The sequence below is a fragment of the Bos indicus genome, chromosome 4, assembly GCF_029378745.1.
Source record: "Bos indicus isolate NIAB-ARS_2022 breed Sahiwal x Tharparkar chromosome 4, NIAB-ARS_B.indTharparkar_mat_pri_1.0, whole genome shotgun sequence".
In the NCBI taxonomy this organism is placed as follows: domain Eukaryota; kingdom Metazoa; phylum Chordata; class Mammalia; order Artiodactyla; family Bovidae; genus Bos; species Bos indicus.
Window position 1 is genome coordinate 5,657,047 of NC_091763.1, and position 16,007 is coordinate 5,673,053.

General features: G+C 49.8%; 1 protein-coding gene across 3 annotated transcripts in view; it reads left to right on the top strand.

The window, feature by feature from the left end:
- The window catches only part of GRB10 (growth factor receptor bound protein 10), a 219,951-nt gene that overhangs the window by 175,064 nt on the left and 28,880 nt on the right, over positions 1–16,007 (top strand). For 2 of the 3 annotated variants that reach the window (XM_070787419.1, XM_070787418.1), the window contains exons 7-10: positions 4,245–4,401; positions 11,543–11,658; positions 12,726–12,794; positions 15,116–15,253. In XM_070787419.1, coding sequence (XP_070643520.1) covers positions 4,245–4,401; positions 11,543–11,658; positions 12,726–12,794; positions 15,116–15,253 — 480 coding nt within the window. Of the gene's footprint in view, positions 1–3,193; positions 3,477–4,244; positions 4,402–11,542; positions 11,659–12,725; positions 12,795–15,115; positions 15,254–16,007 lie in introns of those variants that run through there. The other variant, XM_019959628.2, reaches the window with a different exon arrangement.

Genomic DNA, 16,007 nt, shown 5'->3' on the forward strand with positions numbered 1-16,007 from the left:
TACAGTGGATGCAGCAAAGGTGTCAGCAGAGCTGCAGGAAAGATGGAACCTCTGTTACCACATCAAGGCTTTTAGAACGGGCTGCAGCACCAAGCCAGTCAGAGGACTGCATATGGTAGAACCTTCCTCCCCCTATTAACCCTGAGATGGAGGAGTCTCAAGCTGTTGACGTAATTATCCCTCCCTAATATTATTTTTTAATTCAAAGTTTATTTATTTTTATCATTTATACAGCAAGAAAGCAATGCAGTCCAGGAATTTATTCCAAATTTCAGAATCAGAATTCTGCCAAGCGGATGGCATACATTCTCATATTTTCTAAGTATATAAGGAGGTGTTATGTTGAACATGATTTGCTCTTTTTTTAGTTTTTTGGTATTTAAAAAATTGTTCTACTTTAGATAGTTTATATACTAGGATATAGTTGATTTACGGTGTTGTGTTCGTTGCAAGTGTACAACACAGGGATTCAGTTAATACACATACATAGATCTATTCTAGGCTTCTCTGGTGGCTTAGGTGGTAAAGAATCTGCCTGCAATGTGGGAGACCTGGGTTTGATCCCTGGGTTGAAAAGATCTCCTGGAGAAGGAAATGGCAACCCACTCCAGTATTCTTTATTCTTGCCTGGAGAATTCCATGGACAGAGGAGCCTGGCGGGCTACAGTCCATGGGGTCACAGGGAGTCAAACCTGACTGAGCAACTAACACTTTCATTTTCATATCTAGTCTTTTCTCAGATTCTTTTCCCATATAGGTTATTCTGTAATAAATGGTAGTTTTGTCTTTAAAAGCAATTAGCCACTTAATTTCCTTTGCAGTGCAAAAATGGAAAATTCAGCAGTTGGCTTTTCCGAGTGAATTGTTCCCACTGAATCTCAGCGATCATGAGGTCTGCTGTCTTAATTGCAAACCGGAGTCGGTCATGGCTGTCTGGGTCTAGTCCCCCACCCCTCACCTGTGTCTCAGGCCTTCAGCGAGCTCTTGCCTTGTCCCCAGCTTTCAGGGCATCTGAGGGCACCCCAGGGGTGGGCAAAGGAGGCCAGGAGCTTTGTGGAAGAGGCTCCCATTAGCCCCAGCCAGGCTGACCCCGTGAGGCTGCTGCCAGATCCCGTCTTTACAGGCACAGAGAGGCCGGGTCCAGCCAAGTCCCCATGGCTAGTTGCTGATGAAGCCAGATTGCAGTGGGTCTGATTCTCCCCAGAACCCCTGCCTCAACCAGGAGGGTCATGAATGATGCTTCCTCTTCCATCACTGGGGTCACAGAGCCAGGGAGTGACCGGGCCAGACTGGCGCTGCTGGTCTGTGCTCCGAGTCCTGTCCCCCCAACCACCTCGCAGGACCCAGATCTTTGTGTTCCCCAAACAGGTTTACCCTGAAGCCCTGTGTGCCCTCGGGGTCGATCTCATCCTGGCTGAACTGTGAGTTAGTGGAGCGGAGGCCTTGGTAGGCCGACAGAGAAGAAGCTCCTGCATCCCGCCCTCACAGGACCATGAGCATCTCACTTGGGAGCTTAGCCTGCTCCCCAGCATCCCTCAGCCCAGGCCTGCTGCACCAAAGGCTGAGATGGAAGACCCTCTCTTGTTTCCAGAATGAGCCCAGCCCTGCCCAGTTGCTGACTGCAGGGGTGGTGGGCACAGGGCAAGACGCCCCTTCTGGAGCTGCTGGCTTTAGAGGCTGGCAGTTCCAACAGCACCTTCCTTTGTGTATCTGTGTTGGTTACACTCTCCTCCCGAGCTTGTCAGGCTCCATGGGTGAGACTGTGAGCGTGTTTGGTGGCTTCCTTGGCTTTCTGCCTTGGGGCCTGTTTAATCTGGTCAGCAGGCCCTGGTGACTTTGGAGCAATAACTGGATGGCGCGGTGTCAGGGGCGGAGCTGACAGTACGGGATCTGAGGTCCTGTCCTGGCAGCCTGTGACCCTCATGTCTGTCTGTGTCACAGGCTGCAGCCCACCTGCCCCACCCCCAGCAGGTCCCTGGCTCTGGGGATCTGAAAGCTGGGGATGTGGCCACATGACAAAGCACATCTTAGATTTTAATACTAGGTCTATATTTAGACCTCTGGGAGCATGGTCTTGGAGCAAAGGGAAGTGAAGAAAGAGTTTAAAGGAAAGTGCAGTAGGACTGAAAAGAAGATTTAAAAGCTGCTGCTATAGCTGATTTGGGCAGGAAAAGACTTGGAGAGAGACAGGAAACACACTTCAGCCTAATTTAAATTTCCTAGGGAAGATATTATTCGTTGTAATCACAGATACGTTCACTTAGAAACTTAGGAAAGAAGGAGAATTAGGAACATGCTGATTTGGGTATTTGTATGTATGCACTGCTGTGGAAGATTTATATATTTATGATTTACATATTTATGATTATACATGTACTTATATTTAGCATATATATCAGTTGTATGAATTCTTTTTCTAGGTTTGTTTTTCTTTTGTATTAATGTATTTGTTCTTACAAAGTTTTTACCTATACACCAGAGACATGTTTTCTTTGTTAAAATTCCATTTTGTTTTCATAAACTCAGTCATGTTATCTGTATTTGAATATTTAATTGGTTTTGGAGAAGTAGAACTGTCGTTCAGTGAAACGTCAATTCCAGAAAAGACGTGGAGTGGGTTTCGTTTAAGATGAATGTGAGTTATAAGCAGGCTCCTGGGTCCTGATCCCCCCCCAGGTTGGAGGGCTGGTGGAGAGGTGGTGGGAACAGTGACCCTGCCCCACTGACAGCTCAGTCCCCGGGGTGGTCCTGCCTGCCCTCTGGCTCTGAGACTCTAAGTCTGCTGTGGACAGTCCTCAGGGGAACACACCCTCCCTGTGGACTTCATCTCAGCAACTCACCGTATCCTGCGAGACTCCTCGCAGTGGAGAGAAATGTTCCAAGTCTGCATTTAATCAAAACTCGAGAAAAAGGACTTGGAGTGGGGAGGGAGGGCGTGGAGCCAGCTCCTCAGGACCAGCTGACACTTGGGCCACAGAAAGCTCCAGCTCCAGACTTGCAAGTGATAGCATGCCTTGCCGGGCTCAAGGTTGCTGAGAGATTTGGCAGCCAGGCCTGAGTTCAGAGAACACACGTGCTCGGGCCAAGCGTCCTGCCTGGGCATCAGGACCGTGGGGAGGAGTAAGCGGGCATTTTGCTGGAGCACTGGTCTGAGCCTCGTGTTGTTGTCCTGTTGTCATCGCCTCCAGCTCGGGCAGGAGCACCGAGTAGGGGAGCGATTGCATCAGGCCCAGGTAGGGCCCTGATTGGTCTGCCCCGCGTGGCTTGAGGACTGAGCCGAAGGCAGCCTTGTAGCAGCTGCCCTGCCGCACAGAGACAGCCTGCCCACCGGGCTTCTGTCGGTGGGTCAGCGCCCGGAGTGGGGGTCCTGCCTGCCAGGGACGGTGGGAGAGGCTGGGGACATACTCCCCTTCAAGACACAGTCTCGATTTAAAATGCCATCTTGTTCCTCTGACTGCTTTTTCCATGCTGTGGAGGTAAGATTTTACTGAGCGTCTCGTGTTTCCTCTCAATGCTACACCCCTATTGATTTTGCAGCTGGGGCAGAGAAAATGTTTGATCCTCTGGATTTCTGCTTGGCCATCCCCCTGTCTGGGAGCTGCTCAAAGGTCATGGCTTTGAACAGTGCTGGGAAAACGAAGCTGGCTTGGAATTTTGTAGGGGGAGGGGCCGAAGAGTTTGAGGACTGCCCTTTTCAGTCGTTTGAATTTCGGCGTGTTCATATTCCTTTTCTCATCTTCTTCCTGAGCTACAGTGAGCATGAGGCGGGTAGGGCATGACAGGAGGAGGCAGTGGGTGCTGCCTGCTGCACTGGGGACCCTTGAAAGGGAGAACAGCTGGAGTCACCCAGAGTTAGGAATTCCTGCGGGGCATCTGTTGCTTTCACAGTCAGTTCAGCTGTAAACTGTCCAACCCCAAGACCACCAGCAGCACTTAAAAGGAAATCTGTTGACTTCCCGAGACAGATCATGGAAAAGCAGCTCGTACACTGGTTTGGCCATATGTCCCCGAGGTCTCCTGGGTGTTTTCAGAGCCTGTGTTGGAATCCTGTGTGCCCTGTGCATCCGCAGGGGGATGAGAGGGGAGTGTTGATGGGTGCAGCCTGCGGTCACCTGCTGCTTGGGAAACCAGTAATACATGTTGGAGCGCTGTCATCTATAATTTTCCCGTTGTGTGCTGTATCGGTGTTTCTTTCTGAAGACCCGAAGTTGTTCATCTGCAAGTGTCACCTTCTTGTGTTGCAGGATGTTAAAGTCTTCAGTGAAGACGGGACAAGCAAAGTGGTGGAGATTCTGGCAGACATGACAGCCAGGGACCTGTGCCAGCTGCTGGTTTACAGAAGTCACTGTGTGGACGACAACAGCTGGGCGCTGGTGGAGCATCACCCACACCTGGGATTAGGTGGGGAGCAGGTCTGGGTTGGGGCAGCTCTGGGTGGGGGGCAGCTCCAGGTGGGGGAGCAGCTCCAGGAGAGGGGCAGCTCCAGGAGGGGGCAGCTCTAGGTGGGGGCAGCTCCAGGAGGGGCAGCAGCTCTGAGTGGGGAGCCAGTCTGGGCAGGGGCAGCTCCAGGAGGGGGAGCATGTCTGGGTAGGGAACAGGTCTGGGTGGGGGCAGTTCTGGGCAGGGGCAGCTCCGGTGGGGAGCAGCAGTGGGTACTCAGGGTGCTGTCAGGTGAAGGCCAGCACCAGCAGCTGCCAGACTGTCACTGCAGTGTCCCTGCCAGCGGGGCAGGTGGCTTCCGTGTTCCTGCTTCTTCTCTTCTTCTAAACTCTCCCCTTCCTCGCTCGCGGCCCTCTCCCCTCGGGTGCTTCCAGAATCTCGCTCTTGGATGTTTGGAGCAGTAATTCTCAAGGCATCGGACACAGTAGGAAGGAGGGTCCCTCTGGTTCAGCAGGAGGACTGGCTGTGAGAGGCCCAGGGCTTGCTGCACACCTGTGCTCTGGGGAGTCAGCCAGAGGTGCCCTGGAAGATTCTGGCATCGCTTTGCAGAGCCGTTCCCTCACCAGACAGGGTCAGGGAACCGTGGTGACAGCCTGCAGGAAGGCACAGGGAGGCCCCCAGGAGTCAAGGGGGCAATGTCATCTAAGTTTGAGTTTCCCAGTGTCTGTGGGTATTTGAGAGAGCAAGAGATTATTTTGAAATGTGTACTGTTTACAGAACTTACTAAAATTTGGGGTTTGTTTGTTTGGTGGCTTATTTCAGGTAAAGAAGCTTTTCAAACTTTCATTTAATTTTTTGCTGGATACTGTATGGTGCTTCAAAAATCATTGGCAAGTATTTAAAACCAGAATTTTCTGTATGTAAGTCAGCTGTATTTTCTTTCCATGTCTTGAAGGAGAGAAAAACTGCACAGCTTGCAAACTTCTTCCCATAGTTGAAAGTCTTTCTTATAACCTTTTAGAACAATTAATAAATTGAAATTAAACCTAGGTCTGGAATATTCCTTTCACTAACTGGCATTTGTGCAACTCATGTTATACAATCTAAGCCTACGTAATACGAGGTACATTTGAGTTGGCATCGCTTGAGGTCACGTGTTCTGGCTCCCCTGTGCTGTCAGACAGATGGTGTGTGGTTTAAAGTAAGCACTAAGAACTTCTGACTTCGTTCCTGTCGCTACGGATGTGCAGTGCACTTGTGTGTCATCTGAGGCTTTTTCCTTTGTCCCCAGCAACCTTCTACCGGGTACATTCAGCGGTGCTCAGCAGAGCAACTGACGGGAAGCTCCGGTGGGAGACATCAGTGAGTGGGCCCTAGTGATCTGATAGGGCCACCCAAGGCATCTGCTGACACACAAGCAATTTGGAAACTAGATAGTGTCGGAGCCCTAGATAGTGTCAGAACCCTAGTTTGTATGTGCGCACACGTGCACACACATGGACATATGGACATCTATACATATGCATATACACACGTGCATATATATCCATATACATGTGTACAGACATGCATAGAGAATTAATTTTAAAGATGTATCTGCATAAGATCAGATCAGATCAGTCGCTCAGTCGTGTCCCACTCTTTGCGACCCCATGAATCGCAGCACGCCAGGCCTCCCTGTCCATCACCAACTCCCGGAGTTCACTGAGACTCACATCCATTGAGTCAGTGATGCCATCCAGCCATCTCATCCTCTGTCGTCCCCTTCTCCTCCTGCCCCCAATCCCTCCCAGCATCAGAGTCTTTTCCAATGAGTCAACTCTTTGCATGAGGTGGCCAAAGTACTGGAGTTTCAGCTTTAGCATCATTCCTTCCAAAGAAATCCCAGGGCTGATCTCCTTTAGAATGGACTGGTTGGATCTCCTTGCAGTCCAAGGGACTCTCAAGAGTCTTCTCCAACACCACAGTTCAAAAGCATCAATTCTTTGGCGCTCAGCCTTCTTCACAGTCCAACTCTCACATTCACACATGACCACAGGAAAAACCATAGCCTTGACTAGACGAACCTTTGTTGGTAAAGTAATGTCTCTGCTTTTGAATATGCTGTCTAGGTTGGTCATAACTTTCCTTCCAAGGAGTAAGCGTCTTTTAATTTCATGGCTGCAGTCACCATCTGTATCTGCATAATTAGATCCAAAAAAAATGAGTATCTTTGAAAGACTATTCAAGAGTCTAGCCGCTTTTAATTGACAAGGAACTATGAAAGCATCTTCAGCAGACATTCTAATACGTGACTGTCACTGTACACAGAGAATATATGCAGTGGACGCAGATACAAGAACATTGTCACACACAAGGACTGCTTGAGAAATTTTTATTCACGTATTTCTTTTCGTAGCACCTGGTTTCTGTAACATCATATGGTAGAGACATGATGTATGTTAAAACTTGGGACATGATTCATCACATGAAGAAAATTTATTCTGAGGGAATAAGAAATGAAATGCACATACACAGTAGTCTCAGGGATGTGATACTCATAAGTTTCATTCTTTATTCTTTGTCTGATTCACAGATGGATTGACATACTCCCCTTTAGGGAACAACAGTTCATTATAACCAAGTAAAAAGGGGGAACAAAGAAGGAGAGGAGCAAGTAAAATCATAAAAATGACAAAGAATATTTGGATCCTGTTTGACAAAAAGAAGTCAGTGAGCTGAATTACAGACACAACAAGTCCCCTCAGAAGGTTCCTTCTCACTTTCTCCCACTGGCTCCTTTTTCGTGAGCAGTGAGCAGGCCCATGGTCCTAATGCCTAGGTTCTGTAGATGGTTCTGCAGGCTTAGACACACCAAGTCTGGCAGCATCAGGGGAAACCTCCCACTGTCCGCAAAGAGCTTATCCATTCCCATCCCTGTGTCTGCCCTGCCTGTTCTTCTCTGTGTGATCGAAGCCTATCGTTTTCTTTCTGATCTGTTGTTCTTTAGGTGAAAGTCCTGTTCTTTCCATTTATCCACCAGTGTTTAATGGTCAGACGCCCAGTAGTGGGAAGAGGAAGGTCCGGCAGCCTGTTTCAAGCTTTCCACGGGGCAGGGTTGCGGGAGCACCTTTCAGAGCAGCCTGGGTGTTTCGGCATAACTCCCCTTGCATGGGGTGTTCTCTCCTGGTGTTCCCAGGACCCCCAGCACATGCATCTGCCGCCTCTCCCCCAGCCATTCTCAGGGCGGAGCCTCCAGCCCCATCTCCCCGGTCACTGACTCTCCCTGCAAAAGGTCACACTCTTGTCAAGTGTGTGTTGGGAATGCTCTTGGAACCTGCATATGTACAAGGCTGGTGGCTCAGGCCAAAGGGAGATGATGCGTGCAGATCCCTCAGGCAAGTGGTGGAGTCAATGTGTAGCCTCAGAATTTGAGGATTTCCAACCACAATTACTGTTCCAGTCTTTGCAGCTAAGCTATGATAACCTTAACAGCACTAAGCTTCTTCACGTTCAGAAACGAGTGATGATTTAGGAGATGTGGGACAGTTACTTCCTTTCCATTAGTCAGAGACCATGCATATGTGCGGGGTCTCCAGCCTCTGAGGGTACCCTCAGCACAGCATCGTGCTCACAGAGGCACAGGGACGGGGCAGCTGCCGGCGTGAGTGGGCGGCATCTCTGGCTGGTGGGGCCCTCCCTACTCTCCCCCTGACCTGGACTTGTTGCCACAGCCAGGTACGACGCCCCTCCGGTGCTGCTGTCGGCTCCTACAGTGCTGGTCCTGTGGCACTTTGGCTTAAAAGCTGGGGCAGAGCCCTGAGTGGTCAGTGGTCTTAGGTGACTGTGTCTCCTGTTTCCTGATTTGGGTTTGTTCCTGCTCAAATGAGAAGGGTACGGCAGCCGCCCTTTGGAGGGCCCAGCGCATCCAGACCCCGACGTCTGCACATGCAGACAGCGGTCGTGGGAGAAGCAGCTGCCCACCCTCGGCCTGGTGCTCACAGGTGCCTTTGCAGGCTGATCCTCGTCTCTATCTCTGTGTCTGTTACATCTCACGGCACCAAATGACACCCTTTCCCCACTAAAGGATACACCTAGTAGGAAGCTGCTTGTTGGGCAGATCTAGGCAGCAGGATGTCTTCTGGGGGGATGTTTTGCTTCTCACAGTTCCGCATAGCCAGGCAACGCCCTGGGCAACTGTTCAGTGCTCTGATCCGTGCCATGTGGGCTGTGCTGGTACTGAGGGGCTGCGGGGGTCAGCAAAGGGGGATGCTGACACCTCCTAGTGCTGTGGGCTCGGCACTGGGTCTGCCAGCCCCACCCCACCCGCTGGGGCTGTCGGGGTTTCTGCAGAGGAGTCCTGTGTCCACTGCATGGCCACATAAGTAAAATAGGCTTTTTTTTTTTTTAATTGAAGTTTAGTTGATTTACAGTATTGTATTAATTTGTGCTGTACAGCAAAGTGACTCACTTCTACACACACATATATATTTTTTTGTATTGTTTTCCATTCTGGTTTGTCGCAGGCCTGTGGTGTATGGTAGGACCTTGTTCACCCATCCTGCATGTCACAGTTTGCATCTGCTAATTCCAACCTCCCAGTCCTTCCCTCCCCCAGCCCCTCCCCCTGGCAACCACAGGTCTGCTCTCTGTGTCTGGGAGTCTGTCTCTGTTTGGTAGACTTGTGCATTTGTGTCATATTTTAGACTCCATGTAGAAGTGACAGCGTATGGTGTTTGTCCTTCTCTTCCTGAGTTACTCCCCTCGATATGGCAATCTCGGGTCCATCCGTGCTTCTGCAAGGGGCATTACTTCATTTTACGGCTGAGTGGTCTTCCACTGTATATGTGTGCCGCATCTTCTTTGTCCATCCTCTGTCCGTGGACAGTTAGGTTGTTTCTGTGTCTGGGCCGGGTGGAGTCAGCAGAGTGACCCTGGGCAGAGAAGCATCTGCTGCTGGGACCCTTGACAGTCTGCTTATGCTGTTGCGGTGGCTCTCCCAGGGCTGCTGGGCCGGGAGGAGAGGAGCCCACCTGGGACGTGGCGTCTGGGTGCCCCACGCAGCTGGCAGCTCCTGTCCGGAGGACCAGGTCATTGCTGCCTGCTCTTTTATTTTTCCTTATTCTACCTGTTATGTGTGTGTGTTAGTCACTCAGTCGTGTCCAACTCTTTGCAACCCCGTGGACTCCTCTGTCCATGGAATTCTCCAGGCAAGAATACTAGAGTGAGTTGCCATTTCCTTCTCCATATTTTATCTGGTGAATAAACCTTAATTCTATAAACCAACCATCAATAGGCTATTGGGTTGTAGTTGTTTTCCCCCCATAACTACAGAAATATTTTTCTCTGAATTAAAATATTCAGGAAAGTCATGAGTTTGTTTTAAATGGAAGACATGTGCTAATTCCTATTTTGTTGGTGGTGGTGGCTATTTTTATTTTATTCTATTTGCTGACCCCTGTCTTGGTGGCAGATGGAGCTGTTTTAAGCATACTCCGGCTGCCCCTGGTTCTTCTCTTCTGTCCTGGGGAGATCACAGGCAGTGCATGTGGTTCCTGAATTGCTGGCCAGTTCCCCTCACATCTGGGGCCTGTCAGTGGGTCACTGGCAGTGCCTGGTCTGGCCCATACTGAGGTGCCCGAGCTTTCTGTCCATCAGGGGGAGGAAATTCAGGCTTTGAGTATGTCTCTACCAGGGAATCCTGCCCTGATATCACACCAAGGCTGAGTGTGCTCTGCATGCCATCATAGCCGGCTCAGACCAGTGCCCTGGTGACAATGTCCTTCATGGACAGGAATTCTCCCACGTTCTGAGATGCCTTTGACTCGGAATGCTGTCACCCTCCACTTCATCCTTCCTTGAAGATGAGACTTTCTGGGGCTTCCCGGCTGGCAATGTAAAAGGAGGTGAGGGCTGGGAAAGGCTGACACGGCCCTTTTGGGTCAATTTGATAGTAGCTACTTCTCTACCATTTTGGCCTCGGTTCACACTCGAAGCTGCCCTGGGTTCCCTCTGGTCATTTATCGCATTAGGGAATGAGGTTGGTTCCCCGCCACCCCGTCAGCAGGCTGCGTGTGGACACGTGGTGGGTGCCAGCCGTAGAGCAGAGTGGTTTCTTGTGCTCCCCATGGAACCAGAGTGTTCAGGCTATGAGGGAGAGCCTACCCCAGGTTGGTGACAAAGCCAAGTCCTGTGCTGAGGAGTGTGTGTGTGCATGCTTGCACAAGGGCTGTGCAGTGTACGTGTCCTTCCCAACAACCCGGTCCAGCTGTGAGAGTGGCTCCAGGATGCGTGTGGTTAGCATGGGCTCTGGCGCTCAGCCAGGTACGGGGACAGGTTGCCTGCTGGTCGCTCCCCTGCCCCGTGTTCACCCCGGGCGGCTGAGTTTCATACAATCAAAGCCATACCCTGCCTGCTTCCCTCTATCCTCCCACCTGTGCATCCTCCATGCTCAGAGCTCCCCCGCTCTGTCTTTGGGTGTTTTCCCAGTTGTTAGACTCCCTGTTCTTTTCAAGAGTTGACATTTCTTAATTTAAAGGCAAAACCATTTACAAAGAGTCCTTTTTAAAGACAGTTTTTATTTGGCTGTGCTGGGTCTTAGTTGTGGCACATGGGTCTTAGTTGCCCCACACATGTGGGATCTTAGTTCTCTGACCAGGGATCGAACCCACATCCCCTGCATTGTAAAGTCTCAACCGCTGGACCACTAGGGAAATCCTATGGAGAGTCTTTATTGACTCTCTCCTTAAGCTTTGTTGATGCCAAATTGAAAAGAAGTATGCAAAAGCAAAGACTGACCTGAGTTCCTCATACTCTGAGTCCTAAGACCTCTTAGCGCTTGATAACGATGCTGGGAGGGATTGGGGGCAGGAGGAGAAGGGGACGACAGAGGATGAGATGGCTGGATGGCATCACCAACTCAATGGACGTGAGTTTGAGTGAACTCCGGGAGATGGTGATGGACAGGGAGGCCTGGCGTGCTGTGATTCATGGGGTCGCAAAGAGTGGGACATGACTGAGCGACTGAACTGAACGCATTAAAGTGAGATTTCAATTTAGTTTAGCTCTCAATCTCATCTTCGCCAGGATGCTTAAAGAATGGAAAAGTCGGGTTTTGTATTTGTTTGCAAGGCTGCCTGGAAGGTTCTGCCTGTCTCATCTCCGACAATACTTTCTCCTGCAGAGCGCTGCTTGGAAGACCATGAGCTGGTAGTCCAGGTGGAGAGCACCATGGCAAGTGAAAGTAAATTTTTATTCAGGAAGAATTATGCAAAATATGAGTTTTTCAAAAATCCCATGGTGAGTTTTATCCCTTTGGATTTGGGGTTTGGAACTCTGGAAATATTGCAAGTATAAACTACTTGAGTTTCATTGTAGCTGATCACAAAATAACTGACTGAGATGTACTGGGAGGCAGATGGTTTGAGAATCAGTGTTGCTAGTTAACCCAGCAATACTGGCTCAACACTGTCTCTCTGATAGGTAATTGAATGCCTTTGTTCTGACCAAAGTAACCATCTCCTTTTCCCAAAAGTAACAGTGGGTGAGGAGGTCAGTCTCTAAATGGAGAGAGAGAGCTGGGGTGGGCTTCCTCAGTTACTTTGGAAGTTCTTAGTTCAACTGGAGCAACTTGGTCAAATACTCAATAAAATAAAAACTCATTACTCTCAGCAAGTAGCATATATTGTTTTGGGATTATTTGGGGAAGAAGCAGTAGAGACATCAACATCCAGGTATATTGAGCTAGTTTCTTGGAGTTTTCTATTTTGGGGAGCTGGGGCCCTTGCCTTGTGGGATGTCAGGATGGGGAACCTCATACCTGCCATGGCATGAGCCCCAATCCTGAGTCACAGCAGCGGTAGCTGGGGGGAGAAGTCCCAGTGCCTACTTCTGGTCCTGATAATGTAGCTGCTTTTTTATTGAAAAGAAGAGATTTGCTAACTGCTTTTGGATAATGCACCAGAAAAGGCTTCTTCACATCCCTGTGCTCTTCACATCCCCATGCTCTTCACATGCCCATGCTCTTCACATCCCCATGCTCATGTCCTGGTGTCAAGAGTTCTTTGTCTTGTGCACCCGCCTGTGTCTTTGAGTTAGGGAGCGGGGCAGTCCTCTGCCCGGGTGCACTGTGAGGCATGGGCCAGAGAGGGCATCACAGACTTCAAACTTGATCCTGCATTTAACAGAAGATGCAGGCTTTTTGAAGTCCGTGTTTCCACTGTGTGATAAATTAAAAGGACCATCATTTTAAATACAGATTGTCCATAATCGTGCCTATAGGGATGTTTTTAGTACTGGCATATCTGTAAGTATGTTTTCCCCACTTGGAAGCTAACCTTTATCGTCTTTGTTTTTCCACATCCTAGAATTTCTTCCCAGAACAGATGGTTACGTGGTGCCAGCAGTCCAACGGCAGTCACACCCAGCTTCTGCAGGTACTGGGCAGGAAGAGGCTTCTGCTGGGGTTTTTGCACAGGTGCTCTTGGGCTGTCCCAGGGGCCTGGTAGAAACTTGGATCAGTTGAGCTCACCCTCACAAATATGAGCCTTGGCTCCTGTTGGAACTTAGAGTATCCAGGAATAAACGTTTACTTGGGAAAGCTGTGTGTAGCCAGGCACCCAGGTGGCGCTACTGGTAAAGAACCCACCTGCCAATGCAGGAGACATAAGAGACTCAGGTTCAATCCCTGGGTGAGGAAGATCCCCTAGAGGAGGGCCTGGCAACCCACTCCAGTATTCTTGCTGGACAATCCCATGGGCAGAGGAGCCTGGCAGGCTACAGTCCACGAGGTCGCAGAGTTGGGCACAACTGAAGCGACTTAGCACACACACAGCCAGGCTCCCTCAAAACAAGCACTTAGAAACAGGATAAACTGACAGAGGCCATCAGAGCAGGAGAGTGGGGTAGAGAAGCTGTAGCTCCCATGTTCCCTGTGAGTACCACCCCCCCATCTCCAAGCACAAGGCCCTGGAAATCGCTACAGAAGGATTGGGTCCGTCCATAGTAAAAACTGATCCATGCATGCATACTAAGTCGCTCAGTCCTGTCCAGCTATTTGCGACCCCATGGACTGTAGCCCACTAGGCTCCTCTGTTCATGAGATTCTCCAGGCAGAATACTGGAGTGGGTTGCCATGCCCTCCTCCAGGGGATCTTCCTGACCCAGGGATCGAACTTGCATCTCTTAAGTCTCCTGCTTTGGCAGTTGTGTTCTTTATCACTAGCACCACTTGGGAAGCCCCCAAAACTGATTGCTGTTGCTGTTGCTGTTGCTGCGTCGCTTCAGTCGTGTCCGACTCTGTGCGACCCCATGGACTGCAGCCTACCAGGCTTCTCCGTCCATAGGATTCTCCAGGCAAGAACACTGGAGTGGGTTGCCATTTCCTTCTCCAGTGCATGAAAGTGAAAAGTGAAAGTGAAGTTGCTCAGTCATGTCTGACTCTTAGCAACCCCATGGACTGCAGCCTACCAGGCTTCTCTATCCATGGGATTTTCCGGGCAACGGTACTGGAGTGGGGTGCCATTGCCTTCTCCCCAAAACTGATTAGGTTGCTCTAAAAAGTTACTTCTTATACTCTAAAAAAACCAACATACCTATCTTCATTGTCTCCTCACTTCCTAAAGTCTGTTCCAAGTTAAACCTGGCCTTTCCCTCCCCCACCGATGGAGGGGGCCACCAGCTACCTCTCCACACTTACTGCTGACTCATGCTCTTCTAGGAGGTCAGAATATTCCTCTGTACCCCTAAAAATGTATCTCTTAATAGCGTGTTAAGTGAGAGAATAAACAATTCACTAACGCAACCAGCACTCTCTAGGTGGCACCAAATATAAGAGAAAGTACTAGAATGTAGTTCCTATAGAATTCTTCCCTGAGCCCTCCCTTTCCTGCTTTATTTCTTCTGCCTCTGGAAGCTGAGAGCCTCCGTGTTCTGTCCTGGGCCCTCCCACCAGAGCATCTGTCTGCTCTGGGCTAGAGTTGTCAATACTTAGTTATCCTGGTTTATGCACAATCAGGGGCAAATGATTTCCTGCATCTTAGTTGCCTGATTTGAGATGACTTGGTGCTTGGTGAGCGGGTACAGTGATCTCTGGAGACCCCAGAAGCACTGCCTGGAGGCCCTAGGACCTGCCCAGCTGGCCTGTCCCACCTGCAGGAGGAGAAATGTCTGTCTCAGTCAGTGGAGGGGACCCACAAGGGTCACCCCAGACCTGGCTCCTGCCCTCTTTCCCAAAGAAAGAGGTGCTGCCAGTGGGCGCAGTTAATGGGGACAGTGGGCTGTCACCAGGGTGTTTGTTTCAGGAGACGGACAGACACAGGATACACAGCTTTCACCAGGGGACATGTGGTCAAAGTGACAGCCAGATGGTTTCTCCCAGCCCACGTGCTCCTGATCAGTGCTTCTGGCACTTCTGTTGCCCCAGCTCTGGGGATCAGACTGGGATTTTTAAGGAAAAATAGAATAAAGGGCAGGATGCTTAAATATATGGTCTTATTAGGAGATTTATGACTTCTGTTTTTCAGTGTTAAAAAGATCTATTTGCTCGTGTGTTTAAACACGAATTATATTTTAGGCACCACCAATTTAGATGGGAATTTTAAGACTTTTGAAAGGAAAAATATTTGAAAGCACTCAGTTTAACACAAAAAGAGTATTTTGGCAATTCATAAAATGTTCCAGTGTCAATGATGCTCATAGTATGTCCTCATAATTTCACGTCAGTATTATCTGACTTTTAAAATTTGCTCTTCAACAGAATTTTTTAAACTCCAGTAGTTGTCCTGAGATTCAAGGGTTTTTGCACGTGAAGGAGCTGGGAAGGAAATCGTGGAAGAAGCTGTATGTGTGTTTGCGGAGATCCGGCCTCTATTGCTCCACAAAGGGAGCTTCGAAGGTGAGTTTTAAAGGCACAACTGCCGGTCACACCAGGCTGGGAGGGTTCCGAGTAAAGATGTGCACCGTGGCTTCCTCCCAGCTTGTGACTTATTAAGCTGAGTGTGTAGCAGCTAAACTCAGAGTTCCTGGGGACCTGGGGGCTGTGTGTCTCCACCCCTGCCACCAAGTGGGCCAGCCTGGGCTCCCTCTGTGGGCTGGTAGCAGGGCTTCATGGCTGCCTGAGTCCCTTGGAAGATGCTGACTTAGTGTCTGTAATTTGGAAGTTGGTGTCTAGGATCACCATAAGGATATTCAATAGATGGTTGTCACCCTGATGCCAATCTAATATATGTTATTGAAGATATTTTATGGAATAAATTTCAGTTTGTGTGTATCCCCAGTGGGAAGAGGAGGTGAGGGATTGAAAATGGCTGCAGGCTTCTGAAGAGAGTTGGGGTGTTGTGGGCTGGCCTTCCTGGGGTCTCTTTTGGTGTCTTTGCATTTCTGACCTATTTTCCTGTAACATCTGAGGACACCTACCATAGGAGCACACCCAGCTGACCTTGGCCGTGCTTATACCATTCAAGAGCTGCAGTCTCTTCTGTTCCTGCAGGAGAGAGAGGGGAGGAGCTGGGGACGCCAAGGGAGGGTGCTGGTCCCGCATCAGGCTCTGGGAAGTCAGGAGACAAGGGGCGTGGCCACCAGAGAGGAGGGCGTGGTCACCAGGGAAAGGGGGCGTGAGCTGGAGGGAGGGGGCGTGACCTGGAGGGAAG